The following is a 21,832-nucleotide window of genomic DNA, read 5'->3' as shown; positions in this document are numbered from 1 at the left end:
TGGGACACAGCAGACAAGTCTGATGTTTTGGGCAGCACAAGTCAAGGGTTCACCTTGTTTCATGATCAGCATAGTTTTACAAGTACTGTAGTCAATGGTACTGTTATTATTAGCTTGGAATCTATGATAGATTAACTTAAAGAAGTTGATGGAAGAATGGTCTCCTGTCTGCTTCTCCCTCCTACAGCTATTTGGATCTGTAGAAGCTTCTTGGAGTGTTGGGGAAGCCCGTTAACCAATGTTAGATGGACAAGGGGAGGAGACAGAAATATTTCTTCCCAATTAACTTCCTTAGGTTATCTTAGGTTTAAGCACACTCTTGTGCAATTCCCATTTTCTCTAGGAGGGTCCCCTGATCTTCTGGAGAGGCTTTTTTTGGGGGGGAGGGGGGAGAAAGTGCCTTCAAATAAGATGATGGGAAAGGAAACATTGCTTCCATTGTCTTCATTAAGTTTCCACTAGTTATTGGCTTCAGTTAAGATCTGTAGCTAAATTGTCCTATTAGTTCTTTTTGTGGTTCTACTGCACATTGTCTTCTTTACATTTATACCATAGTGATTTACCACCACCACTGCTTTCTCATCATTCAGCACATCATCATCTTAACCTAGGATTTATACAATTTTGAGCAATAGCTCATTTGCTTAGCGCGTGGTTGCAGGTTCAATTCCCGTATGGGACAGCCGCATATTCCTGGATTGCAGGAGTTGGACTAGATGATCCTCAGGGTTCCTTCCAACTCTATGATTCTAAGAACTTAAAGATATACTAGATTCCAGAACTATATTCCAGCAAACCTCTCAGCTGTGTGACCCCAGTAAGCAAGGCTTTAGTGAGGTGGATGCTGCACAGTGCACACACAGGGCAGGACCTTCCTGTTTTGCCTTAAAGGTAAAGGTAAAGCGACCCCTGACCATCAGGTCCACTAGTGACCGACTCTGGGGTTGCGGTGCTCATCTCACTTTATTGGCCGAGGGAGCCAGTGTACAGCTTCCGGGTCATGTGGCCAGCAGGACTAAGCTGCTTTTGGCGAACCAGAGCAGCGCACGGAAACACCATTTACCTTCCTGCCAGAGTGGTACCTATTTATCTACTTGCATTTTGACGTGCTTTCGAACTGCTGGGTTGGCAGGAAAGGATGGGCCACCCCACATTGCGGCAGAATGAATATCAGTAGGAAGAGCACCATGTGTTCAAAGTTTGACTGTGTGGCATGTGGTGTACAGCTTAGATGCATGTATGATTACATGCATTATGATTCGATTACATGCATCTAAGCTGTACACCACATGCCACACATTCCTGATTTGCCTCAGGCGGCATAATGGGGTGGGTCGCTTCTGGTTCCTCTATATACAATGAAATTCCTGATTCATATATTCTTGGGAAGAAAAAGAGAGGAGAGGATGCCTTTCCCCGACATCAAGTTTTTATGCAGATATAATTTTTGGACCAAGAAGCATTTCAGTCCTGTAACATCGCCCCAGGCTGAAGTGGTCCAGCTCAGACAACAGGTATCAACCATTTCTGAAGTTGGAGCCATGAAGGTGCAGCGGAGCCTTACTCGTCCTCTACGCGCCATCTAGCGGTCAAAAAGAAAGGGATTCTGGTTTTCCAAAGCGGACGGCGATAAGCGAAGATGATTTGGAAAACGAGAGAGAGAGAGAGAGAGAGAGAGAGAGAGAGAGAGAGAGAGAGAGAAACCTCCCAGGAATGACGATCATTTTCGAAAGCTGGTTCAAGGCGATTTGGCCAGCGGCTGCAAAACACAGCGAAACATTGCATAACCTCAGCTTACTTGCTTGTCATTTGCAAATGGGCATTCTTGGGAATCCCACAAAGTTTCAGAAATATTAGAAAAGGGGGGGGAGAGAGAGAGAAACCACCTTCTGCAAAGACTCATTCAGAAAACGTGGGGCAGACGGACAACCAAGGTGTCGTCTGCGTGATTCCGATGGGGGCAGAGCGACACACACAAACACCCCCGCTGCCCCTTCGCCTGTGTTGCCAAGCCGGAGTGTGCACCGATTTGCAATTCTCTTTGTTCCTCTCCGGATCGATGCCCTCCTCCTCCGCACCGGGACTCCCTCCGCCTTCTCTCCCCCCCCGCCCCCCCCCCCGCGCCGCCCCAGTGACATTTGCCGGGTGGGAGGAGGCGAAAGAGGCGCCTGTGTGAAATCATAACCTGCAGCAGCAGCGGCGGCAGCAGCAGCAGGGTGGGCTTCTCTCCCCTCCTCCGCCTCCTGCTGCCGTCTTCCCCGCTTCCTTCTCCGCAGCCCCGCCAGCCCCGAGCGGCGACAGGAGCGGCAGCAGCAGCATCCTCGGCGGCGGCGGCGGCGGCAAGCAAGAAGCCCCCCTCGCCCGGCTCTGCCAGGCATGGGCCATCCACTGGAAAGGCAGCAGCAGCAGCAGCGAGGAGGAAGCCGGTCTTCGCCCCCAGCCGTGCCCTTCGCCAAAAGCAGCAGCACCAGCAGCCCGCGGCATGGACGGCGGCAGCAGCAGCCCTCCGACTGCCTGACTGGAGCCGCCGCCGCCGCCGCCGAGCAGGGCTGGTTCCTGAGAGGAGGAGGAGGAGGAGGAGAGGAAGAAGAAGCGGGTCTGCATTGAGCCGCCAGCAGGCGGGATTGCGTCGCTCTCGCCACACGCCCACCGGCCGCCCCGCCGCCCGCCCGCTGCCGCCGTCGAACTTGTTGCTGAGGGGAAGCGGCGGGAAGAAGGGGCGGGCGGAGGAGAAGCCTCTCGCGGAGAGAGGTGGGGGGGAGAGACGCACGCGCGCCCGCCACCTCCATGCCAAACGGGGCGCCCCGGCCACGAGGCGACTTCGCCAGGTGAGGAGATACTGCAAGGGAGGGAGGGAGGGACGGAGCCCACCTCGGGAAAGAGAACCCCCCCTCGCCTCCACACACACACACAGTGGTCACACGCCCTTACTCCATATTATTAGGAACACACACACACACACACACACGGGTCAGCAACGGTTTTTTTTTTTTTTAACGTTTAATTCCATCTCTCTCCGCCGCCGCCGCCGCCAGAGGTTTTGGGCTGCGCGCCACCTGCTCGGCAGCATCAAGTGGCGAGGAGAGTTTGCGAGGGCTCGAGAGGCGCCCAGGCGAGGCGGCGCTGAGGGAAGGCGCGCGCCTTTTTCGCTCTTTTTTGGGGGGGCGGGCGAGACGAATTCGGGCGAGGGGGGGGGTTGCAGGAAGCGGGGGGGGGGAGAGGAACCGAGAGCACTCTGGGCTCCCCAGAGAACTGAGGCAGTTTATTTGCTTTCTAATCTCTTTCATTAGATTGTTGGGTGTGGGTGTCCCCGGGGGGGAGGGAATCACACCCTACCAGCCCCCTTTCCTCCCTGAGACTACAAATGAACTTCCTGCCTATGTCCTCCTGCCCCCCCCCCCCACCGCGTGTCCTCGGTTTCATATTGCCCATAAATCTCTTTTTTGCGGAACTGTTGCTGGAACTGTTTGCTTTTGCGCTGCGTGAGCTGTATTTTCCCCTCTCCCTCATAGTATCTTCAGACTCCCTAAGCTTATTTTCTGACATCCCTGTACTCCCTAAGTCATGGGGTCGGCAGCTGTCCCCCCTAGATCAAGTAAAACAATAGAAATAACTAATTGACCTATCATGTTGGTTCTGCCCCCCTAACCCAAATCCCGCCCCCAACAAAGTCCTGCCTATGCCCATGCCCCAAGGCACCCACAAACACCCACACTTGCTCATAGGACCCCAACCTGTCTCCAACCTTTCCTGAAGAAGGTCAGGCATGTGACTTCCCTCTTGCTCCCCAGACACCCACTGACCCTCCCTTCCTCTTCTTGAACTATGAATACTCTAGTCTAGCCTAACTCGACTGCATCTGCTAACTCAAATCAGTTTGGTTCCCCTCTACCCACACCAGCACCCTCATGTTCCATCCTTATCCTCTCAGGAACAAACTTCCAACACCTCTCCCTCCCTCTCTTCCCCTCCAACTTCTCCTTCATTTCCCCCCTCCCCAACCTATTATGAAGCTCCTGCCTTTTCTCTCTCCATTTAATAAAATATGCCCCCTCCCCTTTCATAAGAACCTCTCCCTTAGAGTTTCCTACTTTTACTCCTGCGCCCACAACTGGTCCTTCTTCCTGAACTTCTGCCCAGAGAAAGTCACATTTTGACTTTCCCCAATTGTTTAGTATGCCCACCTTGCTTACTAAGGTACTCTATTTCCCTTTTCCTCTTCATCTTCCCTAAGACAGCTTGCAGAATCCAGGTCCCATTTTCTTCTAAACACCTGTTCCCTCCATCACCTGTTCCTCAGGAGTCAAACCGTCCCTCCGCATGTTTTCCTAAAAGAAAGCTTGTCTTTCCCTAACTTTTAAGTTACTGGTTTGCCTTTATCCCTCTGCCCTGTTCCCCCAGAACAGGACGAGTCTGGAGAAGGTGAGTGATGGGTTGGCATGATGTGAAATCAGCTGTGAATTCAGAGTGGACATCTTCTTCCTAAACCTGCTGTTTCCTAATAAATGGATGTGGAAAAATTAGCAAGTGTTCCTTCAGCAGCATAGCTTAAGGATTTACCAAAGGGAACATAGCATAATCATCTGTTCTCTCTCTTCATTTCCAAGCCAGATATTTGCAGCTGATGGCTAATGTAGGAATAGGTGGGAAGGGATTTGGGCTTGGAGTGCATCTCCAGGAATCAGGACAGTACAGGAATTGTTCCTAGCTAGTAGATTGCGCCTTTGGCCTGGAATATTATCTAACTGCTGCTTATTGGACCTGGCAGGCTGGCTGACTGATTACCTCTTGCAGCTGCTGTCCTATTGCTGTATTTTTCTGCATGTGGAGGTTTCCTTATCAGGAACCGAATGGTAGAGACAGGAGGTGCCAGTTTGGGGATTATAGTACTACATGACATCTATCCATCTACCATCAATAGTTAATATACAAAATCCGATTTCTTAGTCTCACTTGAATAATGATGGAATGGTGGCAAATGAGAGAAGGTGACATAGAGTGAGAGGGGAGAAATGGTAAGGTTTTTATTATGCACTCAGAGTATGTTGATACTGCTCTTCACTATGAGATGATCCCAACAGTAGAACACCAAGTAACACATCGGTAGACTAAACATATAAAATAATAGAATGATAAAATAAACCTCAAAGCAGCAGACATAAACATAGAAATTTATATTCTTTGGAAATAACAGGCATCCTAATTTCTTGGTACATTTTGTTTTTTTATGTAGACTGGATTGTTTCTAAAAAGAACCCCTGGGCATACCAGTAGCAACTTACACCATGGCAGCAGGAGTAGCAGCATGGCTGCCTTTTGCTCGGGCAGCTGCTATAGGATGGATGCCGGTGGCCACAAACCCCATGCCGACTGCCCCTCGCCAAGAGAGGAAGCGTAGCCAGGACTCTCTGATTGTGCTGAATGTCAGTGGCACCCAGTTCCAGACCTGGCTGGATACCCTGGAACGCTATCCTGACACGCTGCTGGGCAGCTCAGAAAGGGATTTCTTCTACCATCCTGAGACGCAGCAATACTTTTTCGACCGGGACCCTGACATCTTCCGACACATCCTCAATTTCTACCGAACAGGGAAGCTACACTACCCACGTCAAGAGTGCATCTCAGCCTATGATGAGGAGCTGGCCTTCTTTGGTATAATCCCCGAGATCATTGGTGACTGCTGCTATGAGGAATACAAGGACCGGCGGCGGGAAAATGCCGAACGTCTTCAGGATGATGCTGATCAGGATAATGCCGATGAATGCAATCTGCCCTCCATGACAGCCCGGGAGAGGATGTGGCGGGCCTTTGAGAATCCACACACTAGCACGCTGGCCCTGGTATTTTACTATGTTACGGGCTTCTTCATTGCCGTCTCCGTCCTTGCCAATGTAGTGGAGACAGTACCCTGTGGGCTAAGTCCTGGTACCATCAAGGAGCTGTCCTGTGGAGAGCGCTATGATGTGGCTTTCTTCTGCCTGGATACGGCCTGTGTCATGATCTTCACAGTTGAGTATCTGTTGCGTCTAGTGGCTGCCCCGAGCCGTTACAAGTTTGTGCGTAGTGTCATGAGCATCATTGATGTAGTGGCCATTATGCCCTATTACATTGGTCTTGTGATGACCAACAATGAGGATGTCAGTGGGGCCTTTGTAACACTGCGTGTCTTCCGTGTATTCCGGATCTTTAAGTTTTCCCGCCACTCGCAGGGTTTGCGCATCCTGGGCTACACTCTGAAAAGCTGTGCATCAGAGCTTGGCTTTCTCCTCTTTTCTCTCACTATGGCCATCATAATCTTTGCTACGGTCATGTTCTATGCTGAGAAAGGCTCAACGTCCACCAAATTCACCAGCATCCCTGCAGCTTTCTGGTATACCATTGTCACTATGACCACCCTTGGGTAAGTGCATATTGGTTTTGGTAGCTACCTGAACAGAATATGAAAAAAGCCATGTTGCTATCATTGCTTTTCCGATTTTGTGTTTCAAAATTGCGTGAGGAAAGTGACAATGCACACCTGTGTTTTGATCAAGGAAGTGCCTCTGATTTATCTGCCTGTGGTGATGTGCAGAAGTATGCGAGTTCTCCATCTCTAATTGAGCACAATAATGAGAGGTCCTTGCAATTGTAAGATCGCTTTAATTTTAATATTTTTCCTCTTGCATATTGAGATCCCAGTGTTTAAATTTCCATTCACCTACTTCGGTTTGAATGTTAGGGAACAACAGATGATGAGTTACATGCTTGAAATCCAATCTAAAATTTGGTGATTTTGCTCTCATGTTAGTGTTGGACCCAAATTGTAAATTCTTTTAAAATATTTTAAAGGTGAATGTATCTGTCCGAGAAAGAGTAAGTATATTTTTACAAACTTTAGTCTAACCTCAGGAAAGTCAATATTATTCTCCAACGGAATCAGAAATGGGATGATACCTACCAATTTACATGCATTTATGCCAGTGCTGGTATATCAGAATGATATATTATGATGTTTTTAACCACAGTACTTAATATGTGTTAAATCTAACTCCTGCTAACTTTGAAAATATAACAATGAAAATTTCAAACCCGTAATAATATAGTGAACTTTTTGTGGGAAGTCAAACTCTTCTGAAACAGCAGCAAATTTACCAAGGACATTAATAACTGGTGTAGTATTGTATTTCTAAAAACATGTTGTGTAAATATATTTGCTTAAGATGGAATATGATACAACATTAAAATCAGTGGTTCAAGTGCTGGATTTGACCTGAGGAGGTAAGTCAATTCTAGGGACACCATAGTCCTTGTATTCCCAAATCTTTGCAAAACCTTACTCAAATGTATGGCTTAAAAAATGTAACCGTATTTATCTCATTTCAAAATTTTCATTGCTGCAACTGTGTTCTAACATCCATATAAACTTATTTGCTGAAGATAAACTCTCTCTGTATCAGAATTAATGAACTCACAGATTATGTTTTATATATAAAACCATTTGCAAAGCATTTAAAAATGTGCATAAGTATACTGCTATCATTTTCTATTCAACAATGGTATTGGCTGATAAGGAAAATTATTATGGAGGTAAATCCTGAACACTGAAAATATTGTTCTTGCAGAGGACTTGGCATTTCAGTAGTGGATAGTGATCTAGTTATACAGGAAATTGGTAGTCCCTCTCTATATGTTACATTATTATTATTATTATTATTATTATTATTATTATTATTATCCATTTTAATGTTGTTTCATGCATAGGGCAAAATACAGTCAATTAAGCTCCATTACTTTCAATAGAAGAGATTTAAGCAAGTACTTAACTCTCCCATTGAAATCAGTGCTGTGTAAAAGTGCTTAACTCTGGCTTGATTGTGCATACAAATTAGGTTGAAATTAGTAATGATAATGTCTTTGAAAAGGAACCAGTCATGAATAAACGGGGGCAGGGAGCTGATTTTAAAGCAGAAGGGTTGTATATGTTGGGAGTACTGAATCCTCTTCCACTCAACAGTTTATTTCTCCCCAACTCTTCCATTCCACCACTTTTCTCCCAGATAGGCAAACCTAGTTTTGGAGCATCGGAGAGAAAATTGTTTGGGAGGTGGGACTGACTGACTGTGGGAAGAAAACAGAGAGACAAGGGAAGCCTCAGTACCTCCCACCTGCTCACTCTTTTTGCTCATAAAAGTAGACCCTTATCCTTTGTTTTTGATGGGATTGAGGCATATCTGTGTCATGCCTATATATTAAACTAAAGTGTCTAATGAAATGTCTAGTTTTGCACTCAGGGAAATATCAGTAGCATTTTTTTTAAATAAGTGGTACACAGTGTTGATCTAATATTTGCCATAACACTTGAAGAAACAATATTGATGCAATATCTGCCGCAATATCTGAAGAAGAAGAAGAAGAGAAAGTCTGGTCAGTAGTTGCTGTGACTCACATTACGTGCAGGACATGTTTAAATGACTGCATTGATGGTAGTATCTGCTTGTTCTTGTCCATGGTGCTGAAGAGGCACTTGTCTTTTGTTACATCGCCTTGCCTTTGAATTTCCCCCATGTTGTTGTTATTATTTAGTGGGATGATGGCACCGGACACTTAGGAAAGTAGGTAGTCTGATATGCAGATAAACAGAATTGTTCTGCTTCTTCGCTCCTTAAACACTAGTTAGACCACGTTGCGTCTTATGACAAAATGTCCATTGTCCCACTGTGTGATACTTTATAAGGCAGCTTTCCTACTTTTGTATGATACCCCCTTTCCCTTTTAGGACCACTTCTATGGATATTCTTAATGCTCTTAGAGAGAAGAAGTATTACTAGTACCAAGAATATGTATTAATGTTAAACTTGGCTTGAAGGGGCGTTGACAAAAAAGCACTCTGTAAGTTTTCTTGTGGTTCATTACTATACACATCAACAGATTGACTGATTCTATGTATCTTTTCATATCAGTTCTTTGCAATTATAGTGAAATTATAGCGAAACAGTAGTCTCAAGAGTAATCCCTGCACCCCACAAATTATATTTTCATTTGGGACAAGGCCAAAAGAAGGAAAAGTAGAAGCAGGAGAAAGCAAACTCAAGGTTGTTATATATTATTCACTTCTAAAACTCAGTGTTAAATTCTGCAGTTCTCCATTAGACAAAATTATCTTCAGTTTACATGGCTGGCTTAAAGCCTATTTAAGGACATTAAGATTTGTTTGTATAAAAGAATGTTTTAATTATGGACAAAGTGAAATGAACTACACTTTGCTTAGTAACTTCTCTTGAATGCTATAAAACCACATGAAGGTTTCTGGTAAGTAAACAGCTAAATTTCGTACATTGTAGAAAATGAATATGGGCTTTTCTGAAATAGCAAGGATATGGAATGAGAACTTAGTCATGGAAAAGTCATAATGCTGGGAGCAAAGCCATATTTCTTTGTGATTGCTAGACAATTTACCAGTCTTATAAAAATGCAACAGATTACATTTCCTTTTTTACAGAGCACTCCTCATGTTAAATATTGTCATATTTTAGTCTCCAAAAACAGCTCTAATAATACAATTCTATGCATGTTTACTCAGAAGTCGCAATATGTTCATTGGAACATATTGCACAATACTTCAGCCTTTTTCAAGGAGTTAAGTGAGATGTTAGAATAAAAGCTTGGACCAACTTTAAAGTAGACCAGAAACAATCTTGTTTAGCTGTAGTCCAGCTTGTGATAGCTACAGCTACTGTTTGCCACTTTTTATTGATAATTCAGTGTGGGTCGAATCTATGCTAATTTGTAATGCCAGAGATCTGGTAAATAAATCAATAATGGAGATTTTAGTAAAGTATGGATAAAGTAAAAAAGCAAAAACAAAACTTTTGTTTAATTAGTATTGCAGTTCATGAATCATTGCTACATTTTTTGCAGTTAGTAACCAGGCAAAAGTAATTATCAAGGCAATAATACATAGAAGTATTATTAGTATTATTAGCTATTTCAGTGTCTGATTATATTTCCACATAGAGGTGAATGGTAGACTTTTTTGAAGGTGATTTGCAAATACATCCTTGGTCTTTGGTTGCTTTCCAGCTGTGAACTGCTGCCCCTTTATGTACCAAATATATAAAGCTGCTATTTGTTTATATTATCGTTTTGTTTAAAAGCAAACAGTGGCAGTCTATCAGTTTGAAGCGAAACAGTAGCTTTTACAAATTCAGGGGACACGACAAACATACAGAAGTATATAAGTGCTGCCTGACAGAAACCCGTGAGCTTGCATAATGTGGATGGCAGTGCGGCCTACATAGAAAAGTGGGGGTGGGGGGAAGGGTTTAAAGAAATTAGAAGACTGATTGTGTGGCTCTATTAATCAAGTTAGTGGCTAAGTGCACTTTGAGACACAGAATGTTCATGCGTCAGTTGAAAGTAGCCTCTCTCCATCACACACGCAACGGAGGTCACATTCAAGAAAGGGAATCAACCTGCACACATCCCAAACAGCTTAGAGAAAGTATCCTGGAGAAAGAGAGAATTAAGTTTGGATTGGAGAGATGCCTTTCTCATCACTAAAACTGCACGTCCTCCACTCTGGTTTTGGCTTGCCAGTCCTGCAACACTATATATAGAACAGAGGGAACCCTTTTCGGTGGGTAGGTGGGTGAAGAAAAATGATGTCCTTATACCTTTTCAACTCATGAAACTTGCCTGCTCTCCTCCCCACCAACACCACTGAAGGCCTGAACAGTATTGCAAGGCTTGTGTTATTGACTGCCTGGAATTATAAATGGGATACACTTCCCAACATTTTGTTGCAGGTGTCACTTGTTACTATAGTAATCTCACCTCCAGCATCAGAGGCATCCAATTATTTCTAGCCAATTTTTCACGGAAAAGAGACAGCCCCCAAAGCCCACAAAACTGCTTTATTTCTCAGTTCTCTATCCCCTGCCTCTGACCACTACAGCCTCTCTTTTGGCCATCCCTGCTTAAAACCTTGCTGCTAATGAAGTCCCCTTCTTGGTCATTCTTGCTGTATTTCTGCGTCATTATTGCTAACTTGTCTTCTTCTGTGCATTTTTACTGTACCTATCCAGGTTTTTGACGAAGCCCTCCATTATATTCTTGCAGAAAAGCTGGTAAAATGTAGATGAGGTAACTGTTAGGTAGATTTGTAGCTGGTTGATTGAACTAGCCCAGATTTTACTCACTAATGGATACTCATCATCCTAGAAAAAAGTGACAAGAGGGGTGCCTTAGGGTTCTGTCCTGGGCATATTGTTCAATGTATTTATAAACAGCTTGGATGAAATGCCCCAGCCAAGGGAGGAAATAGTACCACACTATTCTACCTTGGTCAGACCACATCTGGAGTACTGAGTCCAGTTCTGGGCACCAAAGTTCAAATATATTGACAAGTTGGGACATTTGCAGAGGAGGGTGACCAAGATGATCAAGGGTCTGGAAGCCAAGTCTTATGTTGAATAGTTGACGGAGCTGGGTATATTTACTCTGGATAAGAGGAGACTGAACAGAGTTATGATAGCCATCTTCAAATATCTCAAGGGCTCTTGCATGGAAGATGGAGCACACTTGCTTTCTTCAGAGGGTAGGACCCAAACCAATGACTTCAGGTTACAAGAAAGGAGCTTCCAACTGAACATCAGGAAGAACCTTCTGACAGTAGGAATAGACACCTTGTAAGGTGGTGGACTCAGCTTCATTGGAAGTTCTGAAGCAGAGGTTGGATGGCCATCTGTCATGGATGCTTTAGATTAGATTCCTGCATTGCAGGGGGTTGGACTAGATGACCCTGAGGGTTCCTTCCCACTCTACAATGCTAAGGATGTTCTAAGAATGTACAATTTATGATGCAAAGTCTATGGCTTTTAACAGAACAAAGTTAAAAAGCCAGAATGAAAAGATTGTGTAAACATGATTGTGTAAAAATGGTTAGAAATATATTGCTTTTAATGTCTGAATTAATTCAGCTTGTAACACGCATTATAATTATGTAATTTGATAAGCTTTCTCTTTTAGGTTTACAATCAAGGGCAATGACTGTGGTCCCAAGGCAGAATCACACTATATTCAAGGGCTGGAGAATTGGATCTGGCTGTCAGGCTGGATCCTTATCTCCCAACACACCGCATAGCTCATGTTAGATAGATTGGTTCCCAAATGGTTGATCAGCTGATATTAGGTGATCAAATCTTGCCTAGTGCTCTGCAAGTTGTGTTCTAATGCCGAGTAAAACAGCCTATCAAATGCCTGAGAGCAAAATTCACATCTGATGCCAAAAAGATAGTAACAGGTGGGGCATTCTGAGAAGGGCACTCCCATAGATTGGAGACCACAACCAAAAAGACCTTCTAACTTGTCACCACTCTGAATCTGTCATGGAGGTTGCATATGGAAGAGGGCCTCTGATTTAAATCTTGGATCAGCTCAGGTAGTGAACAAAGTTTACAGGTGGGAATATACCATGGAGAAGGCCAGGAAGAACTTTGAAGGTCAAAGAGTTTGTAGTAGTTGAAGAAAAAGAACACATGCTCAAGATTATTCCCCTAACAGATAATACAGTATTTTGATGACTTGCTGATTTCATGAAACTGCCATGGCTTGAGTATTGTGTCACCAAGTGTCAGTTTGGTGGCAGGTACGGTAATTCATTTTCGTTTCCTTAGATTGGAAGCAGATGGAATCTGGTGTTTTGGCAGTTGAGTCATTATGAGTCAGAAAATAGCAGTTTGACTGGAGCAGTGGAGACCAAAAGCCAAAACAACAAATATTTTACTGCAACACTAACAGCATGAGCTGTCATGTATGATAATGGCAGCTAGGATATGATTTATTAGTCTTGGACTATTATTTAAGTGATGTTCCAGAGTGTTAGAACGAGATTAAAAACCTGACTTAAAATAACAGAAAAATCCAGGAATCCAAATGAGTGTTACCTCATTTCTTGTCCCCATTTGTTTTTACAAAAATACTGAAACATTTATAATACTGGTGACTGAAATGTTCTTACCAGGTTGGAAAAGGGAGCTGTAATATGAAGCACAGTGAAATATAAAAAAACCTTTGCAAATAAAATATTTATCTGATATTTTGTTGACATGAACGGTATTTTACAAGCACAAGAGAAAGTACTCACCTTGTTTATTATTTACCAGGAAATTTTGTTCATCTTATTGCTTTCTTTGTCATATAGAATTTTGTTCCTGGAGGTTACTCAGTATCCACAGAAAAATCCCTGTTTTATAAAAAACCAAGTGAGAAGAGAATCAGTATTTATATGGCAATTGTTTTAAAACAATTACGAATTAATAAACTGTCCAGAACTAGTGATACAGTTGCAAATGCATATATTAAAAAACAAGCCCTTTCCATCACTATGGTCCAACATTTGGTGGTCTGCTTTGGTGAGAATTATGTTACCTCCTTAAAACATTTTAAAACCCCTTATTATTTTCCAGCTTATCACAGAAAACATTTCCATCTTTCTGAAAAAGAAACTAATGTGGAATAGATGTGAAAACAACCCAATCAACCCCCCACCAAATAAATTCTCAATATTATACCTCACCAGGATTAGGTAGCTTTCTTTAAGCACACACTTAACTGAAAAGTATAAAAGCATTTTGGATATAAGAGGAATCCTGCAAAGCAAATTTCTGGATGGAAGTAAATATTTATGTGATCAGGGAACAAAGTGCTACCAGATATATCAGTGTTTCTGATATAAAGCAATCAATGCATGGACATGACATTCTGCCAGTGTAACTCAATACACAACCAAGTTAAGGGATGTATTTTGAGTTAGACAATCTGGTGCCATGGGCTTCACTAGGACAAAATATGTGCTCTGCTATATATCTGGGAGTAGATCTGATAAACAACTATGACTTAAATGAAAATCCCAGGTATTATACAGACATCTTTAAACAAGAATGAACTAATTTACTATATTGGGGCAAAGTGCTCTCCGCATTTCTATGGCATCTATAAACCTTATTGCTGTGATGTTTGCAGGAGCTTCATTTATTCACACTATATGTATTTCTCATATATGTTTAATCCTTTTTTATGAACACAGTCTATATATGTATCTCAAAGCTGTACCTGGACCCATCCCAAAGACTCACTGCAGATTACAGTGGATTAAAAATACTACATTCCATTATAATCCGAAGAAATTAATTTTAACAGCTATAAACGTAATACTAAAACACTGAATCTCCCTCTACTGGCTCAATTGTTACCATTTTCCAATAAAGTCCTACATATCGTTTACACAAATTTACTTCCATGGGGTTCAGCACAGGGGGCAAGAATGGCTGTTTAGGCGACTTGTTCCAAATCTAATGGCATATTATATAGCCTAATTCTGTTGATAGCCTCAGAGTTCCTAAGAACATGAAATACCTGAGTGTGGAATCATGTAACTATATGGGATGTATGTGTTTTGAAACTTCCCTAACAGCAGTCTAAGCCCCCAGGCGTGTTGGAGAGGGTTTGGGTTTCCTCCCCCAGCACTAGCCATTCGAAACACCAGTCATAGGGCATTTCTGAGAGTGAGGTCAAAAATGGACAGACCTGGACCAGGCAATGAGTTGGTGGATCCTAAGATGGTCTAGCTACCAACAGTGGACCTGGCATGGGCCTCTCTGCTGCACCAGCCTAGAGCTACTGCAGCAAAAAGGGGGAAGAAACTACTCTCCTCCCCACACCTTCCATTGTGGCCAGCATAAGTGGCAGAGCTCCATTCAGCCCTATACTCCCAAACAGGAGTTAGGATTGTTTCTTTAAGCAGTTATGTAATAAATCTGTAGCTGGTTGAACTTTGGCCATGCAATAAGCTCAATCTAGACTAAGATTACCAGATTTTTTTCAAAGAATCCGGGGACACTTTTTTTTTTTAAAGAGAGAGACAGAGAAAAAGATATTTTTAAAAAGTTATTTTTAAAAAAGAAGAAGTAATATCTTCTCTTCTGTGGTCTCCTCTGTCACACAGCCTTCCTCTGGGCCCCGACCTGCTCTCTTGGAGTGCTAGCCTCCATGGAGTAGGCTCAGGTCAGGCCTGGGCTCGGCCACATGTCCTTGCCCTCCAGGTCCTCGCCTACCTCTCCTCCTGAGCAGCAGCAGCAGTGCAGCAAGGTTGGGGCTCCACTCTTTTTTCTCCTTCCTCTTTCTCTCTTCCTTCTCCTCTCCTCCTTCTCCCTGCGTTGACTCCGGGGTTTTCCTGGCCCTGGAGTGCCGCTGGGCAGTTGGGTCATTGGGGGGGTCAGCGGTTCCCCCAGTTGACACACCGGGCATCCCTGGTTCCCCCTTGGCAGTGGCGGTGGCAGTCTCAGCAGCCCGGAGCCAGCCTAGTAATGCAATTGACTCTGGCTGGCTTCAGGAGCTGCTCGCTGCTGTGGTGCCCGCCATTTTGCCTCACCAGAAGTCCCCATATTGATGTGTCTTGTGCCGTTGAACCAACCACGCAACATTCATTTCCTACTAATAAATCTATAACACTTAAAATATAAATCCGGGGACATTCTGGGGACGGATTTTGTCCAGGGACAGATTTGTAAATCCAGGGACTGTCCCTGGGAAACGGGGACATCTGGTAACCATAATCTAGACAAGTGAAGCTTGGCGGCAATGCTTGATGTTCCATGTCACATGGCCAGTGTCTACACACATCTAGCTCTTAACATGGTTAAAGCCACCAGATGTGCAGTGTCTCCTGGATAATATACAGTCTTCCAGTCCTACCCTATGAAGTTTGTCTGAAACTTTAAGATGTGTGGGTGAATGTGGAATCACTGGCAGACCCAATGTAAGAGCCGTCATCTTGATAGTTTCATGATAGGTAGGCTGGGAATAACCTTGCGAAGAGCCTTGAAAGAAAATTTTATATTTGATATGGTAGAAAAGATGGAGTGGAAAAGGTGATGAGATTGAAGCAATTACCCAGAAGAATGGCTGTTACCTCTAAGCTTGAATAGATAGAAAGATGTATGATGAGGTCTGGGAAAAGCTGGAGAATGGGAGACTGAAGTAGTCAGGTAGAGGCTACGTATTAAAATTAATAGCATGGCTACAACAATGCTTTGGCTGAAGGGGCAGCAATTCAGAAAGATGCTACAATATTGTAATGGAGAAAGGGACAACCTGGCACAAGAAGGGGGAAAATGTGATTCATCAGCATCCAATTGTTATTCTTGTACTCCCTAGATAATTTACTTAATGAGCCCCCTTATAAATATAACAAATAAACAAACTTTTATTTTGTTTGTAATCAATATTGATAATGTAGGTAAATAATACCGTGCTGTCCATTTAATCTATTGCCTCAGTAGAACAGCAACCACAGAGGCAGAGTGAGTGACAGCATTAAGCTGATCTCCAGAATAACACCATAATAAATACACAGATAAAACTAATGTGGACCATAGTGCAGGCCGAGCTTCAGAGAAACAGAGAATTCTTTGTGGGCCAGTTCAACATTCTGTCATGTAGCTGGACTCCAATCCACTATCAGATCCTATTTCATGGCAACCATGTAAAGGAATAAATGGGTTAGGGTTGTTTTTTTTAAACAGCTTTACCAGTATTGCTTCCAAATCACTTAGCTAATCTCCTTCTTGTTAGATCATGACATGATAACTAACATTCCTGATTCCATTAATCAGTTTCTGTGCCAATTATTCTAATACCCGAAGGTCATTTTACCAAGAAAACTATGCTTTCACCATTTTAGTTACTTTGTTGTTATTTAGTCGTTTCCGACTCTTCGTGACCCCATGGACCAGAGCACGCCAGGCACTCCTGTCTTCCACTGCTTCCCACAGTTTGGTCAAACTCATGTTAGTAGCTTCGAGAACACTATCCAACCACCTCATTCTCTGTCGTCCCCTTCTCCTTGTGCCCTCCATCTTTCCCAACATCAGGGTCTTTTCCAGGGAGTCTTCTCTTCTCATGAGGTGGCCAAAGTCTGAGCTTCACGATCTGTCCTTCCAATGAGCACTCAGGGCTGATTTCCTTAAGAATGGATAAGTTTTATCTTCTTGCAGTCCATGGGACTCTCAAGAGTCTCCTCCAGCACCATAATTCAGGTAGTTTAGTTACTATCTGGCACTATATTCCAGCTTTTTGTGATTTATCTAGTTTCACCAGCTCAGAGTTTTATTGTTGATCATGGCCATGGCTTTTCTTCAGCCAGAACACACCAGAGCTCAGTTCTGGCACCTCTCAGGTGGGCGCCATTGCCCTTATAAGAGAACGGGGGGGGGCGTTTATGGTGAGTTCTGACACCCCTTTTTATAGTAGCACTGATCATGACCATATACTGTAGTAGTGCTGTCAAAATGGACTCAACTGGCAAACTTTTCAACTACAGTGGTACCTCAGGTTACAGACGCTTCAGGTTAAAGACACTTCAGGTTACAGATGCTTCAGGTTACAGACTCTGCTAACCCAGAAATAGTACCTCGGGTTAAGAACTTTGCTTCAGGATGAGAACAGAAATCGCGCAGCAGTGGCATGGTGGCCCCATTAGCTAAAGTGGTACCTCAGGTTAAGAATAGTTTCAGGTTAAGAACGGACCTCCGGAACGAATTAAGTTCTTAACCCGAGGTACCACTGTAGTATGTGAACACGTGTTTGAACAAAGTCCACAGCTAAATGCAAGCATATTTATATTTTTTTAAGATGAGGAGCATAATCACTAGAAGTATTTCAAAGAGAAGGTCTGCCTGACTGTCTCTTTGGATCACTTCGTGTGACAATTGTTCTGCAACTGAAAAATATATATACTACTGTTTAATAATGAATATGTTGTTCATACAATATTGGATTGTCATCATAATAAAAGTAACACCATTTCAGGTTTTAGACCACTGGAAGTTATCCAGCAGCCACTGTATAGAAAAATAGCATTTCCCTATTTTCACTTTCTATTTATACAGTGAAAGTACTCCTAAGGGAGACTACCAACATCTGCTGTTATAAATTATATTCAAGAGGTGGCATCCTGGTCCACAGCAGGGCTATTAGGTATAAACCAAGGCTTAGAGACAGAAGAACTGTTGCAAACATATTCAGGGAGACTTAACATTATGCTTCTTACCCTACGAACTTGTCTTGTAGAAGTGGCAGAAAATATCTCCCTTTTGCAGTCCACAGATGTACCCATTATTGTGATATGGTGACAATACAAAGTATTACAACTACCTATGGTAGAATATGACTTCTGAATTAATACTATTGTGGTGTTTTTGTCCCTCCCCCCATTCCCCCCCAGATTAAAACTGTTTTTTATTAGTTATCACCACCCAGAGACATTTAAACAGTTTTTGCATCCTGGTGGTAAATGCTGAATCTCTTCTGAGTGAATTCAATCCTCTTGTCAAAAGGAATGTGTTGCCCCATGTTTGTAGGCGCTACCATAAAGGGGGAAAGAGGCTAATTTATGTCCACCATTTTTTTTATTTTATTTTTTGAGCTGGTCTTTATAATAAGGGTAGCACAGAGATAGTACAATCTTTTTTTTGTAATCTCTATTCACTTTCCTACCAGCTAGCTAACATTTCCTTGAGCTGCCTTTATCACTTGTGGACAGGAGCAACGAGGTTGTGCTAAAACGGCTTAGGAATAAAGTTGATGCATTTTGCTATGGTGGATTTCAGCTGCATCATGACTCTTTTGCAGAGAAATGGGAGATATGTTGTCCATCACAAAAAAGAAGAAGAAAGCACTGTACACTGGCTTTAAGAAAAGAGTTTAATCTGGTCACTGATGTGAACCAAAACATTTAAAAATGAACATCACTCTTGTGAAAATGCAGCTATAATGGCATAGGATTTTTCCTATGCATTTACTGGAGAAACAACTTTGGACTGAAGATGATTCATAGCAGCTAAAATGAATGACTCCTTTTTCCCCTTCAGGGGAAAACTGATCTCTATTCATGACTTTTTCCTTGCCACAGAGTTTTCACAGTACACGTAGCAAACTTAGCTGCTGCATGTACATTTTCTTGAGCTAAGAAGCCCAGTGAAGGGTCCAGGGCTGTGTGCACAGCACCAGCCAAATTGCTCATGATTACACCAAACATTCAGGATGCAGAAGAGTGATTTTGAATAGATGGGTTGGTCCTGTCACTAACAATTTGTCTGGGGATATCACCCAGTTTCGATCTTGCATGAACTCTTTCTTCCCCTGGACAATGTGTGTGCTCCTCTTCTAAGTAGGGATCTCCTCTTGAAAGGTTGTGTCTGTACACAATTGGTCTTAGATAATGGGAGCTGACTGCTGCTATTCTAGTCTCTAATATAATAAATTCCACCTATTGGTTTCTTTGAATAGATGAATGCAACTGTGTTAATTTGAGTGCACGCAAGTATGTCATGTCATGAGATGATGGCTCCCAATTCAGGAAATCTCCCACACACAAAATGAAAAAAGGCTGAAGCCAATTAAAATGGTTGTGACAAAATTAGGATCCAGGATAGCAAGCATTGCTAAGTACTACATACTAGATTCAGAATTTCTCCCAATTAAACAACTCAGTAAAAACTTCCCTCTACCTCTAATTTATTCATAATTCTGAAAATGTTCATCCTCAAATCACTCTGCCTTTCTCATAGTACTTCCCTACCCAAAGCCCAAAGGCAATAGCTCCCTATCAGAAATTATCCTGACATCTCTTTTCTATCAAAGGGGCCAAGAGAGGAACATTCAGTTGACTACTCACTTTGTATATTGGTATATGTGCACTTAAAATAAATCACACCTCAGTTTGAGAATCTGTATAGCTTTATAAGTTAAAAGAAGCTTTAGAATATGCTTTATACTTAGATTAGATTAATTTCAGAATGCTACTTATTCATCAAATCTACTTATGATAATAAAGAGCCTGAACAAAGATGAATATTAAGATAGAACTGCACACCAGATGGTAGTAATGTTGGGACAAGTAAATTATTCCAATAATAAAAACAGATGAGTTATTTGGATGTTACAATATTCATCAGATACACTGTAATCAACTACATTAAAAATACTTATAATCTCAAAACAACTTCAGAAGAAAGTTTAGTGAGCCTATTATCATATAATGAATGGTAATTTTCTACTCAGATCATTGAGCAGGAAGCTTTATGAGCTACAAATTAGATTGTCTTTCTCCAGGTAATAAAAAATATAAATATCCAAAGAAAGAAAGAAAGAAAGAAAGAAAGAAAGAAATTCCACCTCTGTATAAAGGAATCAAATCACAGTTGCTTACTACACCAAACTTAATCAAATTTTCAATAGGTAGCAAAAGTTGTAACAAATGTCTGGTAGAATATTTGTTCATTCCATAAAAGTTACTATTCTTAATATCAGTATGGAAATTTGATTACGATACCAACCCTGGAATATAATATATAGCATTGGTGATGCCATCTGAAGATAACTATTGTAAACGGAACACTAGAGAACAACATGCAAATCGGGTTGAAAATATTTGATACTTAAATACAGTGGTACCTGGTTTATGAACTTAATCCCTTCCGGAAGTCCGTTCTTAAACCAAAGCCATTCTTAAACTGAGGCATGCTTTCCCTTATGAGGCCTCCCACCGCCGGTGCCCTTCCACCATTCGGCTTCCATTAGTAGACCGAGGTAAAGTTTGCTAACCGGAACACTACTTCCAGTTTTGCAGAGTTTGTATACCGAATAGTTCGTAAAGAGGGCTGTTCTTAAACCAAGGTACCACCGTACAGCTCAGATGACCAGTCAATGCATGCTCCAGCTTTCACAGAACAGGCAGTCCTGCCTTTGTATGAAGTGCTGGTGAACTTTACAAACATGAAGAATAGGGAGGAAGAGACAGAATGTTGTGCCTATTAAAATAGTTTTGCTATAGTTTTGTTTGTTTGTTTGAAGGGGAGTAGAACAGTTTGCAGTCAATGAAAATATAAAACAACACAGTGCGACAGAATAAAAATCAAATATAATAAAATGAATTCCATAAACCCAATACAGAGAGGAAAAGAAGGCAGCATTAAATTCAATTCCATTAAAATCTGGCTGTTAATTTTTTTTAAAAAAACCCAGCTAACAAATGAACAGATAGGCTTCCTGTAGTGGCAATCATAGGTAATGACTTCTAAAATAAGGAGTATCAGAAGTAATGCAGAACTGTAGAAAGTATAACAAGCCAAGGTGTTACAGAAAAGGCAGTTGGTTTCAGACATTTAGGCTGCAGTCCAACCCCCTGATCTGCTTGACTGTAGGGAGATCAAGTGGAGGCATCCCTCCGCTCATTTCTGCTAATATAAGCAGCATTCCAACAACAGAGTCCTCCCCTTCTGAAGGGGTGGGCAGGAGTCCTGTGGTTGGTATCCCCACCAGCAGAAAGCCCCCAAACAGGACATTCCAAGGGTGAGGTGGAGCTGGTCCAGGATTCACTAGATCCCAAGGCAATCTCACAGCTGGTGTCAGAAAAGATCGGGCCCAAGCTCTGCAGGAGATCTGGGAGCAGGAGGTGTGGTGGGTGAGCCTAAAACATTCTCCATGCAAAGTACTGCACCTGGTTGACCCCCGTAAGAACAAAATGTGGGACCATATAAGCCACTGGTCTGGTGCAGCAGGCACGTATATGCTCTAAAAGCACTGTCAGTGAGTTATTAACATTTTCTTGTTTTCTTCTGTGAAGAGAAAGTAGATTCCAATTTCAAGAACCCCAGTAAGTGCCTAGAAAGTTAGTTGGGCATTGTGGTACATATGAAAATAGCTCAGTCATTTGATGTTGTTAGAAGTATTACATAATAGAACTGATGGTTTCAAAATTGATTTAATGTATCCTATTTGAGCCATTATCATT

At 42.4% G+C, this 21,832-nt stretch overlaps 1 protein-coding gene across 1 annotated transcript in view; it reads left to right on the top strand.

Moving 5' to 3' along the window:
- The first annotated feature begins 2,160 nt into the window (after window positions 1-2,160).
- KCND2 (potassium voltage-gated channel subfamily D member 2) overlaps window positions 2,161-21,832 on the top strand; it is a 287,181-nt gene continuing 267,509 nt past the window's right edge. Inside the window, exons 1-2 of the mRNA XM_083399752.1 lie at window positions 2,161-2,828; window positions 5,234-6,400. Of these exons, the coding sequence (XP_083255878.1) occupies window positions 5,286-6,400 (1,115 nt within the window). The 5' untranslated portion in view covers window positions 2,161-2,828; window positions 5,234-5,285. The remainder of the gene's footprint in view (window positions 2,829-5,233; window positions 6,401-21,832) is intronic.

This window comes from Podarcis tiliguerta (genome assembly GCF_965153285.1).
Source record: "Podarcis tiliguerta genome assembly, chromosome: 10".
In the NCBI taxonomy this organism is placed as follows: domain Eukaryota; kingdom Metazoa; phylum Chordata; class Lepidosauria; order Squamata; family Lacertidae; genus Podarcis; species Podarcis tiliguerta.
This window is presented reverse-complemented; position numbering and strand designations above follow the sequence as displayed.